The 19,049-nt window shown below is 43.9% G+C and overlaps 1 protein-coding gene across 4 annotated transcripts in view; it reads right to left on the reverse strand.

Annotated features, from left to right (window-relative positions):
• The window catches only part of LOC140736693 (atrial natriuretic peptide receptor 2-like), a 94,267-nt gene that overhangs the window by 53,572 nt on the left and 21,646 nt on the right, over positions 1 to 19,049 (reverse strand). For all 4 annotated transcript variants that reach the window (XM_073062526.1, XM_073062527.1, XM_073062525.1 and 1 more), the window contains 6 exons: positions 15,141 to 15,245; positions 11,939 to 12,041; positions 10,000 to 10,145; positions 5,738 to 5,810; positions 4,542 to 4,689; positions 1,966 to 2,052 (listed from right to left, as the gene is read on the reverse strand). In XM_073062526.1, coding sequence (XP_072918627.1) covers positions 1,966 to 2,052; positions 4,542 to 4,689; positions 5,738 to 5,810; positions 10,000 to 10,145; positions 11,939 to 12,041; positions 15,141 to 15,245 — 662 coding nt within the window. The remainder of the gene's footprint in view (positions 1 to 1,965; positions 2,053 to 4,541; positions 4,690 to 5,737; positions 5,811 to 9,999; positions 10,146 to 11,938; positions 12,042 to 15,140; positions 15,246 to 19,049) is intronic.

A 19,049-nucleotide genomic window follows, 5' to 3' on the forward strand; every position in this document is an offset into this window, starting at 1 on the left:
CTCCTGTGCCTAGCGTCACTGTATGGACATACAATCAATCTATATATATAAGCTACCTTATGTATTTGTATTTTTTGTTTTTTATTATTATGTTCTTTTCTTGTGTTTTTGTGCTTCTCGGATCCAGGGTAACAATTATTTAATTCTCTTTTACACTAGTGTACTGGAAATGATGTTAGATTATCTTGAATTCTGGGAGAAAGACTGTATGTGTTAACCCTGTCTCTGCCAAGTGTCCTGGTACACACTGCAATCAGAGAGAGTCTCATTCCTCAAACCACTCTTTTCCCTGAACCTGAACTCATAACATTGTTTTCTTTATAAACAATAATCCTGTTTATCTTGTGGACTGTGCATTTATTCTTAAAGAGTCAGTCCCTCGTTTCAAACAATCAGCTGTACCCACTCTGCCCTTCGGTATTCCTGACTCAATTCATCTCCTAAGATTTAGAAAAAACACCACTACTTGGAATTCCCCCTCACTCACCACTCCTTCATTGTCGCTGGGTCAAAATCGTGGGATTCCCTCGCCAACAGCACTGTGGGTGTACCCACACCTCAGGGACTGCTGCGGTTCAAGAAGGCAGCTCATCACCACCTTCTCAAGGGCCACTAGGGATGGGCAGTAAATGCTGGCTTGGCTGGTGTAAATGAATAAATTTTTTAAATTTAAAGATTAAATATTTTTAGAGTTTGCTTTATTTGTCACAAGTACACTGCAGCATGCAGTGAAACGTGTTGTTTGGGTCATCAGCCAACACAGCCCGAGGATTGTGCTGGGGCAGCCCGCGAGTGCCACCATGCCTCCAGCACCAAGACAGCATGCCCACAACCCGCTAACTCTAACCTAGAACATGGAACATTGAACAGCGCAGGAACCAGACCTCAGCTCGCAATGTTCTGCTGAAGCAATTAAGTTAGTAATCAAATGGCCACCTGAACTAATCCTCTCTGCCTACACGACGTCTATATTCTTCCATTTTCATCACAATCAAGTGCCTATCTGAATGTCCCTTAAAAGTTTCTAATCTCTCTGCCTTTATCACCACCCCGGGAAGTGCATTCCGGGCACCCACTGTGTAAAAAGCTTGCCCCTCACATCTCCTTTGAACCTGTATGTCTTTGGAATATGGAAGGAAACCGGAGCACCCGGAGGAAACACACACAGGCATGGGAAGAATGTACAAATTTCTCACAGCAGCAAGAATTCTGATTGCTGACGCCATAAATAGCTACATTAGCTGCTACACTGCCCTGTCACCTACCCATGGCGTCAACCCTCCCATACATCACTCCGCCACTCACCAGCCCCTGCCTCTTTATCCTCTCCCAGTCCGGTCCACCTCCTGGACGACCCAGTCTCTCAATAAACCGTGTTTGTTTTTGCCGCGCCCTCCCCGCATTTCTCCGAAATACTTCATTTCCAAATCGCCCAAATTCTGAAGAATGATTAACTCGCTTCCTTTCCTCAAAGGTGCTGCCTGACCTGCTGAAGTGCCTGACCGAGGGGGTAGTGTAGCAGTTAGCGTGACGCTATTACAGCCCGAGGGCTTCGGAGTTTGGAGTTCAATTCCGTCATCCTCTGTAAGCAAGTTTGTATGTTCTTCCCATGTGCACGTGTTTCCTCCGGGTGCTCTGGTTTCCTCCCACAGTCCAAAGACGTCCCAGTTAGTAGGTTAATTGGTCATTGTAAACTGTCCTGTGATTGGGCTCGGGTTAAATAGATGAGCTGCTGAACGGGCCGAAAGGTCCCATTCTGTGCTGTATCTCTAAATAAAATAAAATACTATGCAATAAAATTTTAGGATCATAAAATGGGCGGGCAATCTAGACCTATGTCTAATACCAGAGGGCATTCTTTTAAGGTGGGAAGGGGTAAGTTCGGGGCAAGAATTCTTTACAGGTGGGGAGTACATTTTGTATTCAACCAACACAAGCTCTTGATGCGTAAAGACGAGTGTGTACCTCACTTCCTTCACTTCTTGTCTGATGGTTTTCGAGAGATTAAAAGTTTTCTTCTGTATCCACTTGATGGCCACTGTTCGACCGTCACTGAAAGAAAAGGGAGCAGAGACATCGAGACACTCAGAATCAGAATCAGGTTATTGCTCAGTGGCCTCTTCATTGGGAACCTGCCATGCCTAATAAAGTGGCCACGAGTGTGTGCTCGCGGTCTTCTGCTGCTGTAGCCCATCCGCTTCACTCTTGTGCATTCAGAGATGCTCTTCTGCACATCCCTGCTGTGGGTTATCGAGTTACTGACACCTTCCTGTCAGCTCGAACCAATCTCCTTTGCCCTCTCTCACTGACAAGGTGTTTTTGCTCACAGACTCTTGCTCACGAGATGATCTTTTTCTCTCTCACACCATTCTCTGTAATATCTAGGGACTATTGTACATGAAAACCCCGGGTGATCAATAGTTTTGGGATACTTAAACCACCCCATCTGGCACCAACCATCATTCCACAGTCAAAGTCACTTAGATCACACTCCTTCCCCATTCTGATGTTTGTGCTGAACAAGAACTGAACCTCTTGACCACATCTGCATGTTTTATGCATTGAGTTCCTGTCGCATGAATGGCTGATTAGATATTTGCCTTAACGAGCAGGTGTACAGGTGTTCCTAATAAAATACCACTCTATATAAAAAATAAATATTGAATTGAATTGACTTTATTTCTTACAGCCTTCACATACATGAGTAAAAACCTTTGTGTTATGTCTCCGTCTAAATGTGCAATGAGCAATCATAGTAATTTATAATAATTTGTAATAAATAGAATGGTCAATGTAACATGGAAAACACTCAGATCAGCGTGAGTTAATCAGTCTGATGGCCTGGTGGAAGAAGCTGTCCCGGAGCCTGTTGGTCCTGGCTTTTATGGTGTGGTACTGTTTCCAGGATGGTAGCAGCTGGAACAGTTTATGGTTGAGGTGACTTGGGTCCCCAATGATCCTTCGGGCCCATTCTTCACACCTGTCTTTGTAAATGTTCTGTTCACACCTCCAGCTGTGCTGGGCTGTCCGCACCACTCTCTGCAGAGTCCTGCGATTGAGGGAGGTACAGTTCCCAGACCAGGCAGTGATGCAGCCAGTCAGGATGCTCTCAATTGTGCCCCTGTAGAAAATCCTTAGGATTTGGGGGCTCATACCAAACTTCCTCAACCGTCTGAGGTGAAAGAGGCGCTGTTGTGCCTTTTTCACCACACAGCCGGTGTGTACAGACCACGTGAAATTTGTTGTTTTGCAGCAGCAGTACAGTGTGATACATAATAAAAATAAACTGTGTTACAAAATGAAATATTAAAAATCATATAAACAAAAAGTTCAAAAGAGAGCAAATTAGTGATGTAGTGTTCATGGGTTCAAGGTCTCACTGTTCACAGCTGCTTTTCCCAGAAACTATAATGAAATATCCACATTTAGCATTCCAATAGTCAAAACCTTTCTATGGACAGTGACGATTCAGGCCAAGACCTTTCATCAGGACCTTTTATCATCTTGGCCCGAAGCTTCGACAGTTTATTCATTTCCATAGATGCTGCCTGACCCATTGAGTTCCTCCAGAATCTTGTGCATGCTGCTCTACATCTCCAACATCTGCGGATTCTCCTGTGCTAATGATTTGACAATCAGAGTCTTTCTCTCCAGGGCAAAACCGTCAAACACCAGAGGGCATAAACATGAGAAACCCTGCAGATGCTGGAAAACTAAAGCAACACACACGGGGCTGTTGGGTTGCTGGTCAGTGTGGCTCGGAGGGCCACTCTGCACTATATAGCTAAATAAATACCCAGCGTTACAGACCTCATCCCTGAGAGAGGAAGGATCTCCCCCTTGAAGGTGTATGAAGTCATGCGGAGAAAGCAGAAGACACAGGGCCAACCAACCTTCTACTGGCCCAGGACAGAGGACTCCAGTGAGCTGCTGTCAGTGGACTTGGCCCTAGTAGGGGTGATAGGCTTAAGAAAAAGAAGGTATTTTATGGTGACATATATCTAATTTGATAATGGATTTACTTTGACTGTCCCGTGTTTACCAGATATATAAAGTTCAAAGTTGAAAGTAAATTCATTATTAAAGTACATCTATATTACCAGATACAACCCTGAGATTCATTTTCTTGCAGGCAATCACTATAAATCCAAGAAAAGTGAGAGAATCAATGAAAGACTGTGCCCAACAGGATGGACAAACAACCAACGTGTAAAGAAACAAGAAACTGTGCAAATACAAAAATAAAGGGGAAAAAAAGGCTAATCATCAGAAGAAGAAGTAAGCAATAAATGAGATCGAGAACATGAGGTGAAGAGTCCTTGAAAGTGTGTCCACAGGGTGTGGGAGCAATTCAATGCTGGGCCAAGTGAAGTTGAGTGAAGTTATCCCCTTTGGTTCAAGAACCTGATGGTTGAGGGGTGATCCTGACCCTGAGGCTCCTGTACCTACTTTCCTGATGGCAGTCGTGAGAAGAGAACGAGGGGGGATCTTTGAATATGGTGGACCATGCATGCAATAAAACTAAGAACTCTGTGACTTACTAGATGCCAGTCTGTATGAAGCCCGGCTTGTGAACCGGGCTTGTGGCAAAACCACTCGTAGAAGCGTCATTCACCTCACTTGGAATCGAAGTGCCATTAGTATGATGGATTGTTGCCACGCTGCCGAATCCCATCAGGAAACCGCTGCCTAAAAACATACAGTGAGCGCTTGACAAAAGACCATTACCACAAGACATCGGAGCAGAATAAGGCCATTTTGGCCCATCAACTCTGCTCTGTTATTCCATCCCGGCTGATTTATTTTCCTTCTCAACCCCATTCTCAGTGATTGGTTAACGCAGGAATGTGGCCTTGAGGTTAAAGGTTAGAGGTTAAAGATTAGCCATAATCCTACTGAATGGTAGGGCAGCCCACCGTTTGACCCTCTTTCATTGAACAGTTCCGCACCCTCTCTGAGTCTTTCACGTAAGGCCATGACGTAGAAGCAGTATTGGGCCATTTGGCCCATCGAGGTTGCTCTGCCATTCCATCATGGTTGATTTATTATCCCTCTCAACCCCATTCTCCTGTCTTTCCCCTGTAAACTTTGTTGCCCTCACTGATCAAGAACCAATCAGCTTCCACTTTAGATATACCCAACAACTTGGCCTAAACAGCCATCTGTGGCAATGAATTCACCACTGCCTGGCTAAAGAAATTCCTCTTCATCTCTGTTCTAAAGGGACGTCCCTCTATTCTGAGGCTGTGCCATCTGGTCCTCGACTCCCCACCACAGGAACATCCTCTTCACGTCCACTCCATCTAGGCCCATAGGTTTCAATGAGGTCATTCCTCATTTTACTAAAACCCAACGAGTACAGACCCAGAGCTATCAAATGCTCTTCATATGTTAACCCTTTCCTTCCCGGGATATTCTCATAAAGAATCAAAAGAAACAAAGAACATTGTGGTAAGAATGGGAGAGTGGACAAACAAACAGGTTTCTAGGCAACCACCAATTCCTGTGTAGAAAACCTGCCGCTCATATCTCCTTGGAAATTAGCCCCTTCTCACCTTAAATGCATGCCCTCTGGTATTAGATATTTCAACCCTGGGGAAAAAATACTCACTGTCTATTCTATCTGGTCATTGATGACTAATTTAATTGGGTCAGTACAGCAGTGTAGGCTGAAGGGCCTATGCCAATGCTATACTGTTCAAAGTTCTATCTAAACCCTCCGAGCAGACAGAAATACCTGTGCTAATCTCCTTGAGACTGATGATCCAGCTCTCGTCCCACAGCATCTTCTGCTTCTGATATTGCAGCCACTACAAGTACAGAAACTCCGTTAGAGTCAGACTGGAATTGAGTAAAGGCATCTGCAAGAGGTTCACTAAAGCCCTCCCCGCCATTGAGCACACCTGCAAGGAGAGGTGTCGCAGGAAAGCTGCAACCATCATCAAGCACCCTGCTGTCCAGGCCTTGCCCAACTCATGCCACTGCCATTGGGACTCAGGGACATTTAAGGATGGGCAATTAATGACGGTCCTCTTAGCAGTATACAAACATCTAAAAATAATTGATGAAGCGATGCCCACACGCGCAGTTAGAGTATAATACTGCAAGTCCCAGGGATGGTCTGCCTGGGTGACACTCCGTTTGTAACCTGGAAGTTGATTTCCAAGCACAGAAGCTTCATTTGTCACACGTACATTGAAGCACACCAGGTGAAATGTGGTGTTTGCAAGGATGCAGTGCTGCCGGAGCTGTGCAGGCACCTCTGTAATAAAAAAGTCAAAATAAACAAGCGGGGAATTTAACAGCGGGGGTTGGGGAGTGGGGGTGGTGGCTGGTGGGGTAAATACCACTATTAGCATTCAGATATTTGAACATTTTTGGTGAAATCCTGGAGCTGTGACTGTTTTGTGAAATTCCTCCTGGAATGTCCCAGCATACCCTGCTGTAGCCTCCCGCCATTTCACAGATCCTCAGTCTCTCTCCAGCACTCGTTGTTCGAGCATTGTTCGCTGAGAAAATAAAAATCTTAGATCTTTTGAAAAGTGTCGTGTCGCTAGCCGAAGTGGGCCGTTAGGTCGGTGAGAACGGATCGAGCATTCGCACGATAAAGCAGAAAGAAGCTGAAATTCGTGGAAGTGTTAGTGCCACCCCTACAATGGCAAAAATGGTCTCTCTGGTTCGTGATAAAGTGCTTGCAAAGACTGAGAAAGCATTAAGTGTGTGGCTGGAGGACATGTCACAGAAGCATATCCCTGTTGTTGGCAAAATTATGCGTGAAAAAGCACAGCCTCTATGGGCACGACTGTGAAGGGATTGACAAGAGCAAGAGGAAGGAGTTTAAGGCTAGTAAGGGATGGCTGGCCTGCTATGTAAAGCACTACAGCCTCAAGAACGTAAAGATCATGGGAGAATCGTCATGGCAGATGTACCAAGTATCCTATTATGGAGCCGATCAAAGTACACGCTTGAAGTCTCTCAGAAAAAAATTGTTGATCACAAGCTATCAAAAGCTCACCGTGCTGTTGTAAGTGTTGAAAATATAGCTAGTGAAGATACTCTTGGAAAATTACGTGACACCATGAATGCTTCACATCTAAAGGCAACTTGTTCAATTTTTCGAAGGGTCTCAGCCCAAAACGTCGACAGTGCTTCTCCTTATAGATGCTGCCTGGCCTGCTGTGTTCCACCAGCATTTTGTGTGTGTTGTTCAATTTTTTGTTCTGCATATCATTTAGCTCAGAGTAACAGACCATACTCTGATCACTTTGGCTTATTGGAACTTCAAAAGAAATGGTATTGACATTGGAACTGGACTGCATTCCCGCACTAGTGCTACAGAGATAATTAATCACATAGCCATTAATATGAAAAAGACAATTTACCAGCATACCAAGCAAATAAATGACAAATTTTCTGTTCTCATTGACGAATCAACAAGCCTGAGCATTGAGACCGCCCTAATAGTTTATTTGAAATGTGAAAGTGATAAGGAAGATGATCCCCATTTTATGTTTTTAGATCTAATTGAACTGCCTGATTAGAAAGCTGAAACTATTGCTAAGCCTCTATTGAACTCTCAATAACCATGGGTTTGATGGCTCTTACTTGAAACAGAACCTAGTAGCATTTGCTAATGATGGGGTGAGTGTAATGCTTGGTGTCAAATCTGGAGTTGCTACAATTCTCAAGGAACAGTATCCTGATGTGATAATTTGGCACCGTCTTAATCACAGATTAGAACTTGCAGTAGGTGATTCAGTGAGAGAAGTTCATGGAATAAATCATTTTCAATCATTTATGGATAAATTGTACTCTGTTTACAGTAGATCACCTCTAAATCAAAAGGAACTTTCTGAATGTGCCTCTCAACTAGAGCAACAAATTTGCAAAATAGCTCGTAGCCGTGTTCTGGGCACCAGGTGGGTAGCTAGCTCGTTTCGAACAGTTTCAGCAGTGCGACAAAATTATGAAGCACTGTGTTTTCATTTTGAAGAAGCAATGAACAATGAAACAAGATCTGGTAGCGACAGAGAAATCTATGAAGGTCTGTTCAACAGACTCTCTTCAGAACAGTTTCTATTGGACTTAGCTCTAATGTATGACACGTTGTATGAACTTGGTTTACTGTCAGAGTGTTTACAGAAACGCACTACTACAATTGTTTATGCAGACAAACTGATTCAACGGAGCATAAGATCACTTCATGGACTAAAAGGGCAACCTGGTACAAAAACACTAGAAGCTCAAGAGGCAGTTGAAAAGGGGAAGTTTGGAGAAATTTCCTTAACAAGCAACAAAATTGTCTCCATTAATTATCTACCATTTCTTACTAGTCTTATAAACAATTTGCAGCACCGTATATTCACGGCAATATCCTTGAAAGGTTCTGAAACTTCTAAACCTCGAAGTATGTATAAATCACTGCTAAATGAAATGTGTGTCCTTGATAAAGATAACTGGCCTGCTGAAATACCGTCTAATTATGGAGAAGCTGCAATATCATGTCTCTGTAAGTGGTTTAAGCTTTCTTCTTCCTCTGTAATAAATGCCTTCAGAGATTATGTGGAGGATCATGGATGCCGCATCCCCCAAGATTTACACCCATTACTGAGCTGTTCACAAGTTATTCCTATTAGTACTGCTGAGTGGGCGAGAGGATTCACTCGCTTCAACTTGATAATAACAGCAGCTGGCTCAAGAATTCTCATATACATGTATCATCACTTATGTTTGTTAAACTACACGAACCTCCTCTAGTTCAGTGGAATCCTGAGCCGTACGTCACATCGTGGCTGCGGTATCACAGATCAGCAGATGACAAGAGTTATTTCAGACCCCCGGACACATATTACACCAGACCCTTTGTGGAAATTATTCTGAAACTTCTCATTGGTGGCATTTGGTAAGTAGGTAAATACTTTTAAATTGCTAAAATACATGATTACCGTCTTTTTCTTTACTTGTTTGATAATTATATTTTATGATAATTAGTGAGTGCAACCATGCAATACTTTGTCATATTATTAAATTAAGTATTATATATTTTATTGTACCAGTTATACACTGAAATTTAACTATCACTATATTTCTGTGGAGCTCTGGAATTCATATATTTCTTTCATCTTGGTTTAGTGTTTGACATTATAAGAAGCCCTATTCATATATATATATATATGTAACACCCAATTTGTGTACCTGCTCATTAAATGAATGGGCAAGGAAGTTGCCCAGTACATGAAATGAGCAGGTACACAAATTGGGTGTTACATATATATAGAGAGAGGATATAGGAAAGGGCAAGCATTTTGTCAGCTCCAGCACCTAAAAAGTTAGCACTGCACCCCTGGGTGTTTTCCCCAACAACCAGCAGTCTGAGGATGTGCAGGGGAAGGCCACAAGTGTCACCAAGCCTCCGGCACCAGCATAGCATGCCGACTATTTATTTGTTTGTTTATTTTTTTATTGAGATACAATGTGGAAAAGCTCCATTCGGCCTTTCCCGCCACACCTCCCAGCAACCACAGCCTAATCACGGGACAATTTACCATGACCAATTAACCTACCAACCGGTACGTCTTTGGACTGTGGGAGGAAACCGGAGCATCTGGAGGAAAGCCATGTATTCATGAGGAGAATGTACAGACTGCGGCAGGATACTAATCAAGTTTATATAAATTATAAAGATTATAAATATTATTTATTTGTCACATGTACATCAAAACATTGAACCGGACAGTGAAATACATCATTTGCATCAAATTGAATCAGCGAGGATGTTGCTAGGAGTGTTTTACGGCTTACTAGCCACCTGTACGTCTCTGGAATGTGGAAGCCAGAGCACCCAGAGGAAACCCACTTGGTCACGGGGAGAACATACAAACCCCTACAGACAGTGGTGGGAATCGAACCCGAATCGGTGATTGCTGGCACCGTAGAGCAATTATACTAACTAGTGTTACTGTGCCTGTCCTACAGAGAATCAGGATTCAGTTCACCTACCAGCAGAGTGAGGATAAACCCCGTACACAGAAGGGCGATTGGAAGTCCAATTGAAGCTTTGATCCTTATGGACATGGGACATGGTCCACAGTCAGCCGGACACGTGTCACATCGCTCATCCTCATCGCACACTCCATCATCACAGACTGTGGCAAGACAGCATACAGAGCAGAGCGGTTACACCAGACACCATTTAGTTTCAATCCTCTCTTATTAACAATGCTAAGTGCTCCTGAACATTGGAGTTTAAATTCTAATTAAAATATATAATGGCCTAAGATTATTAATCGTAGAGAATTACAGCACAGAAACAAGCCATTCAGCCCATCTAGCCTATGCAAACTGATCTTCAGCCTAGCCCCATCAACCCTCTCCATACCCCTCCCAAATTTCTCTTCACTGCTACAATTGAACCCACAATCCACTACTTCTGCCGGCATCTCACTGCAGGAAGGATGTGGAAGCCATAGAAAGGGTGCAGAGGAGATTTACAAGGATGTTGCCTGGATTGGGGAGTATGCCTTATGAAGGCAGGTTGAATGAACTCAGCCTTTTCTCCTTGGAGCGACAGAGGATGAGAGGTGACCTGATAGAGGTGTATAAGATGATGAGAGGCATTGATCACATGGATAATCAGAGGCTTTTTCCCAGGGCTGAAATGGTTGCCACAAGAGGACACAGGTTTAAGGCGCTGGAGAGTAGGTACAGGGGAAAAGTCAGGGGTAAGTTTTTTTACGCAGAGGTGGGTGAGTGCATGGAATGGGCTGCCGGCAATGGTAGTGGAGACATACGATAGGGTCGTTTAAGAAACTTTTAGATAGGTACATGGAGCTTAGAAAAATAGAGGGCTATGAGTAAGCCTAGTAATTTCTAAGTTAGGGACATGTTTGGCACAACTTTGTGGGCTGAAGGGCCTGTATTGTGCTGTAGGTTTTCTATGTTTCTACGTTATAACTCGTTCCACACTCACACTACTCTCTGAGTGAAGCAATTCCCTTCAGATCCCAGGCATAGTAGACAGTGAAGAAAACATTGAAAGCTTGCTGTGGGATCTGGACCAGCTGTAAAACCGGACTGACAAGCATGAGGTGTTGCACTTTGAGAGGACAAACCAGGATAGGACATACACAGTAGCATTGGGAGAGTGGTAGAACGGAGGGATCTGAAAATAGAGATTTTTATTGGAAGTGGCATCTCAGGTAGATAGGGTCATCAAGAGAATTTTTGGCACATTTGCCTTCATAGATCAAAGTATTGAGAACAGGAGATGGGTTGTTTTATAAAACATTGGAGTATTGTGAGCAGTTCTGTTCACCTACAGTAAATAGAGGAAAGATATCAATAAGGTTGAAAGGATACAGAGTAAATTTACAAGAATGTTGCTGGAACTTGAGATCTGAGTTATTGGGAAAGGCTGAAAAGGTTAGGACTTTATTTCCTGGAGTGTGAGAGAATGAGGGGAGATTTGATAGAGGTAACAAAATTATAAGGGTTAAGATAGGGTAAATGCAGGCAGGCTTTTTCCACTGAGGCTGGGAGAGACTAGAACTTGAGGTCATGGATTAGGGTGAAAGGTGAAATGTTTGAGAGGAACCCGAAGGGAAACGTTTTCACTCTGAGTGTGGAATGCACAGCCAATGCAAATGGTCGGTGCAGATTCAATTTCAACACCTAAGAGAAGTTTGGATAAGGACTCGAAAGTGAGGAGTCAGGAAGTCTATAGTCTGGATGCAGGTCACTGATACTAAGCAAAGTTACAGTTTGGCACATGCTAGATGGGCCAAAGGGCCTCTGTGCTTTGGTGCACTATGACTCTATGTCTCTGTCCAAGGTGCTAAGTGATGTGCTTGCAAGGGCTGATGTAGTGAACATGGTGATTCCGCTTTCAAGGATGAGGAAGTCAAGAAACTGTCTGCAACAACAGCAAATAAATTGGTACCTTGAGCGCTTTGCACCGTGGTCTTGGACTCCAAGGCTGCGTGCATTTTGCCCACTTTAACGTGAGCTATCAGTGAAGTCACTCCAACTTGGACTAACACGACCTGAAAGCAGATGGGACACCCGTCAGACAGCCAGAAAGTCTCGCTTCTGGGGATTCACTAAAGGGCATCATAAACCTGCAGGTTGAGTCGGTGTTGAGGAAGGCAAATGCAATGGCATTCATTTCGAGAGGACTAGAATATAAAAGCAAGGATATAATGATGAAGCTTTGTAAGGCATTGGTTAGAATGCACTTAGAGTATCGGGAGCGGCTTTGGGCTCCTTATATAAGAAAGGACGTGTTACATGGGAGAAGGTTCAGAAGATGTTCTTGAGGATGATTCTGGGTTCAGATAGGAGGAGTGTTTGATGGCTCAGGGTCTGTACTTGCTTGAGTTTAGAAGAATGATGGAGGCAGATGGAGTTCAACCCAGGTAAGTGTGAAGTGGTTCATTTTGGTAGGTCAAATATGATGGCAGAATATAGCACTAATGGTAAGACTCTTGACAGTGTGGAGGATCAGAGGGATCTTAGGATCAGGGATCTTGGGATCAGAGGGATCAGAGGGATCTTGGAGTGTCCATAGGACACTCAAAGCTGCTGCACAGGTTGACTCTGTGGTTAAGAAGGGATACGGTGCATTGGCTTTCATCAATAGTGGGATTGAGTTTAAGAGCCAAGAGGTAATGTTGCAGCTACGTAGGACCCTGGTCAGACCCCACTTGGAGTACTGTGCTCAATTCTGGTTGCCTCACTACAGGAAGGACGTGAAAACCATAGAAAGGGTACAGAGGAGATTTACAAGGATGTTGCCTGGATTGGGGAGCATGGCTTATAAGAATAGGTTGAGTGAACTCGGCCTTTTCTCATTGGAGTGACGGACGATGAGAGGTGACCTGATAGAGGTGTACAAGATTGTGTGGATAGTCAGAGGCTTTTCTCCAGGGCTGAAATGGCTAGCATGAGAGGGCAGTTTTAAGGTGTTTGGAAGTAGGTACAGAGGAGATTTCAAAGGTAATTTTTTTATGCAGAGAGTGGTGAGTGTGTGGAATGGGCTGCCAGTGACAGTGGCAGTGGCGGATAAGATAGGGTCTTTTAACGGTTTCCTGCATAGGTACATGGAGCTTAGAAAAATAGAGGGCTATGGGTAACCTGAGGTAGTTCTCAGACAGGGACATGTTCAGAACAGCTTTATGGGCCAAAGGGCCTGTATTGTGCTGTGGGTTTTCTATGTTTCTATGGATCTCATTGAAACCTATCAAATATTGAAAGTAAACACAAAGTACACTGCAGATGCTGTGGTCAAATCAAGACGTACAAACAAGCTAGAGGAACTCAGCAAGTCGGGCAGCATCCGACTGGATGAAAAAAGACTGGATTTGACAATAAACTGAATAAGATCCACAAACCTGCCTGTCCAGGTAAATGCATTATTTCTGTTTGTTCCTGTCCCGCTGAACTTATATCTGCATACCTCAACAATTTGTTCTCTCCGGTTCAGTCCCTTCCTACTTACATCCATGACACTTCACACGGTCTTGATCTTTTCCAGGATTTCAAGTTCCCTGGCCTCTATCATCTCATTTTTACCATGGATGCCCAGTCCCTATACACCTCCATCCCCCACCAGGAAGGCCTCAAAGCCCTCAATTTCCTTCTGGACAACAGACTCAACCAGTTCCCCTCCGCCACCACTCTCCTCCCTCTGGCAGAACTGGTCCTCACCCTCAATAATTTCTCCTTCGGCTCCTCCCACTTCCTCCAAACAAAAGGTGCAGCAATGGGCACTCGCGTGGATCTCAGCTGTGCCTGCCTGTTGTCACCTTGTGGAACTGTCTGTGTTCAAAGCCTACAATGGTATCAACCCTCCAACTTTTCCTACACTACATCAATGACTGCATTGGTGCTGCTTCCCGCACCCATGCAGAGATTGCTGACTTCAACAACTTTGCCTCCAACTTCCACCCTGCCCTGCCCTCAAATTTACCCGGTCCCTTTCTAACAACTCCTTCCCCTTTCTCAATCTCTTTGTCTCTATCTCTGGAGACAGCTATCTACTAATATCTTTTATACACCCACTGACTCTCACAGATACCTGGACTATCCCACCCTGTTCCTAGTAAAAATGCCATCCCCTTCTCTCAATTCCTCTGTCTCCACCTCATCTGCTCTCCGGATGAGACCTCACCTGTGATTCTGTTGGGGTAATTTACTCTGTCTGGTGCTCCCCGTGTGGCCTCCTGTATATCAGTGAGACCTGATGTAGATTGTGAGACAACTTGGCCAAACATCTACGCTCCATCCGCCAGGGAAAGTGGGATCTCCCATTGGCCACCCATTTTAATTCTACTTCCCATTCCACTAGCCTCCAACCTAATGGCACGAACATCGATTTCTTGAACTTCTGGTATTGACCCCGCCCTCTTCTTCAATAGGTTTCAACAGGTACATTTAATGTCAGAGAGATGTATACAATATACATCCTGAAATTCTTCTCCTTCGCAAGCATCCACAAAAACAGAGGACCACCCCAAAGAATGAACAACAGTTAAATGTTAGAACCCCGAAGTCCCCCCCCAGCTCCCCCCTCCCATGTACAAGTAGCAGCAAGGCAACGACCCCCCACCGAGCACTCAAATGTGCAGCAAAGCCTCAATAAAGACACAGACTTGCAGAACCCCAAAGACTACTCATTCACCCAGTATTCGGCATACCACAGGCTCTCTCTCTCTCTAATAAGGGAAAAAGAGATGCCCCATTTCACTATGTCTCATTCCCATTTCCCTCTCTCAACCTGCCCATCACCTCCCTCTGGTACTCTACACCTTTCCCTTTCTTCCATCTTCCCCTATCAGATTCCCCTTTCTCCAGCCATTTATCTCTTTCACCAATCAACTTCACCTTTCACCCCCCTCCCAGTTTTACCTATCACCTACTACCTTAATTTCTCCCTCCCCTCCCCCCACCTTCTTACTCTGACTTCTCATCCTTGTTTCCAAGTCCCACTGAAGGGTCTCGGCCCAAAACACCGACTGTTTACTCATTTCCATAGATGCTGCCTGGCCTGCTGAGTTCCTCCAGCATCTTGTGTGTGTTGTTTGGATTTCCAGTGTCTGCAGATGTTCTCTTGTTTGTAACTGAATTTGAACCTGAACTTGTACCTTGGTGGTCCAGTTTCGTTGGGACATCTTTCCAGCTTGGGACGCAGTGTGAGTCATGATTTCCCCGTCGTCTGGAATCCAAGGGCCGCAGATCCCTCCTTTTTTCTGAAACAGATAACGCTTGAAATTACAGGTGGCCACATTCAACAGAAACAGCTCATTAGGGCTACATGCTTATCTTCATTTAGTGGGGTCCAGGTCCTGGATCCAGCTCTGAAGGGCCATTACAAAGAAAACACGGCAGCTCCTTTACTTGCTGAGAAATTTGCAAAGTTTAAGCATGTCATCTAAAACTTTGACAGATTTCTATAGATGTGCAGTGGAGAGTGTATTGACTGGTTCCACCATGGCCCAGTCTGCAAACACCAATGCCCTTGAAGGGAAAACCTACAAAAGTTCAAAGTAAATTTTTTAATCAAAATACATATATAGCACCATATACAACCCTGAGATTTGTTTTCTTGTGGGCATTCACAGTAAATCCAAGAAACATAATAGAGACAGTGAAAGACAGTGAAAAACGAATTGAAGCAGCAGAGATGTGGTTTTTGAGGAGGATGCAAAGAATATCACGGACGAAATGAATATCTAATGAGGATGTCATGAACAGAACAAGCACAAAAAGAGAAATAATGTATGAGATCATGAAAAGGCAACGTAACTTCATTGGACATGTGATTAGGAAAGAGGAGTTAGAATGCTCGGTAATTATGGGAAAGATTGAAGGGAAGAAAGCAAGAGGAAGGCAAAGACAAATGACGATGGAGACAGCAGCCAGAGAACTGAAAATGAATACCAATGAATCGATCCACTTGAGCCCAAACAGGAGTGTGTGGGCCATGGCAGTCAAAGCTCAAAGTGGACATGGCACCTGATGATGATGAAAGACAATACCCTATTAGACAGACAAACAACTAATGTGCAAAAAACAACAAACTGTAAAAATAAAAAAGAAAAGTAAAAAAAAAGTAATTATTGCTTATTTATTTGTAAATATTGAGAAGGACCCCCACCATCTAGGACATGGTCTTTTCTCACTGCTGCCATCAGGAAGGAGGTACAGAAGCCTCAGGACCCACAACACCAGGTTCAGGAATAATTATTACCTCTCAACCATCTGGTTCTTGAACCAGGGGTTAACTTCACCCCTTACCCCAACACTGAACTGTTCCCATAACCTGTGGACTCACTTTCAAGGACCCTTCATCTCATGGTCTCGATAATTATTGTATATTTATTTACTATTATTTTGTTTGATGTTTTGTTGTTTCTTTGTATTTACTGTGAATGTCCACTAAAAATAAATCTCAGAGTTGTATTTAGTTACATATAAGCTCTTAGAGAGAAAAAATTACTTTGAACTCTATAGCTCCCTGAAAGCGGCCTCACAAGTTGACAATGTGGTAAAGGAGTTTTATGGCCTCTGCTGCCTACCCTGGTGGGTTCCTCCAGTACCTTAGGTGTTGCTCTTGTGCTTCTACCCCTAGGAACTCCCCACATTAAAAAAATTCAGCCAAATACTAGAGGGTGTGCATTAAGCTGAGAGGGGAAGCTCAAAGAAGATGTGGAGGTTAACATACACAGACAGAATAGGTGCCGGAAATACACTGGATTGTTCTCCATTCCTGGCAGTATCCTGGTGAGCCTCTTCTGCACCCACTCTGAACACTCAACATCCTTCATGTCACAGAGAAAACAGAACTCAACATAATACTCCAAATGAGACCTGACCAAAGTTTTAAAAAATTGATTGGTCACAACATAAGACATAGGGGCAGAAATGGACCATTCAGCCCATCGAGCTGCTCTGCCATTCCACCATGGCTGATTTATTATCCCTCTCAACCCCATTCTCCTGCCTTCTCCCCATAACCTTTGACACCATGATTAATCAAGAACCTATCAACCTCTGATTTAAATATACTTGTTGACTTGGTCTCACAGCTGCTTGTGGCAAAGACTTACACAGATTCTCACTAAAGAAATTCCTCCTCATCTATATTCTGAGGTTGTCCTAGTCTCCCTACTATGGGGAACATTCTCTCCACATCCACTTTATCTGGGCCTTTCAAACTTCAATAGGTTTCAATGAGATCCCCTCCTCATTCTCCTAAACTCCAGAGAGCCTAAAATGCTCCTCATATGTTAACCCTGTCATTCCTGGGATAAACAACAGTATATCTGTAGAAATTTACTAGAGTCTTTGATGATATATCAAACCTGGTCCAAGGATAGCCCCACTGGACATCAGAATTTCTGCCTAACAGTTTTAAACAGCTGCAACCTGACTTAAGACCATCAAACCTCATGATATAGGAGCAGAATTAGGTCATTTGGCCCAGCAAGTCTGCTTTGCCTTTTCATCATGGCTGATCCATTTTCTCTCTCAGCCCCAGTCTCCTGCCTTCCCCCTGTATCCCCTCATGCTTTGATTAATCAATAATCTATAAACCTCTGCCTTAAATATACCCAATGACTTGGCCTCCACAGATGCCTGTGGAAACAAATTCTATGGATTCACCACTCTCTGGCTAAATAGTCCTCCTCATCCCCATTCTATAAGAATGCCCCTCTATTCTGAGGCTCTGCCCTCTGGTCTTAGACTTCCTCACCATAGGAAACATCCTTTCCACATCCACTCTATCGAAGCTTTTCAAAATTCGATAGGTTTCAATGAGGTCACCCCTCATTGAAACCATGTGGATCTTATACTGATTCACCCCATTAATGAAGGCAGGTCTACCACCTTTTCTAACTGTGTTATCATTTTCAGTGTGTTATACCCTAAAATCCTCCAGCATCCAGACCTGGCTCACGTGTCACTGTTGCCATTGAGAGGGAGGTACAGGAGCCTTAGGACACACAACACCATGCTCAGGAACAGTTGTAACCCCTCAACCATCAGACCCCTGAAGCAGTGGGGATAACTTCACTTACCCTCAACTCCGACTGATTCTACAATCTATGGACTCGTTTCAAAGACTCTACAACTCACGTTCTCAGATTATTATTATTGTATGTTTTTTTTCTGCATTTGCACATTGGTTGTCAGTGTGTGTTTGTGTGTAGTTTTTCATTGATTCTATTGTATTCCTTTGTTCTACACTGAATATCTGCAAGAAAATGAATTGCAGGGTAGTACAGGTTGACATATACACACAGTGATGATAAATATACTTTAAACTTTGAAAATCCCCCTGTATATCAATTCTCTCAAGGGTCCCGCCATTTACTGTAAACTTTCTTCTAACATTTGATATCACACTAGCCCAGATTAAACGCTGTTTGCCATTTCTTAGGCCCAATTTCCAACTGATCGAGAGCCACACACAGAAAATGCCGGAGGAACTCATTAGGTCAGGCAGCATTCATGGAGAGGAATAAATAGTCGACCTTTCAGGCTGACATCCTTCACCAGGACTGAAAGGAAAGCTGGAAGAAGCCAGAATAAGAAGGTGGGGAGGGGAAGGAGGTCAAGCTCGAAGGTGATAGGTGAAGCCAGGTGGGTGGGGAAGGGAGGCGGGATGAAGTAAGAAGCTTGGATGTGATAGGTGGAAAAGGCAAAGGGCTGGAGAAGAGATATTTGATAGGAGAGGAGAGTGGACCATGGGAGAAAGGAAAGGAGAAGGGGCACTAGGGCGAAGTGATAGGTAAGTGAGGAGAAGAGGTGAGAGAGATGCCAGAATGGAGAAGTGTGAAGAGGGAAAGAGGGACTTTATTCCCTGGAGCGTAGAGGAATGAGGGGAGTTTTGATAGAGGTATATAAAGTTATGATGGGTATAGATAGAGTGAATGCAAGCAGGCTTTTTCCACTGAGGCTAGGGGAGAAAAAAACCAGAGGACATGGGTTAAGGGTGAAGGGGGAAAAGTTTAAAGAGAACATGGGGGGGGGGGCTTCTTCACACAGAG

This window comes from Hemitrygon akajei, chromosome 12 (assembly GCF_048418815.1).
Source record: "Hemitrygon akajei chromosome 12, sHemAka1.3, whole genome shotgun sequence".
NCBI classification, from domain to species: Eukaryota; Metazoa; Chordata; class Chondrichthyes; order Myliobatiformes; family Dasyatidae; genus Hemitrygon; species Hemitrygon akajei.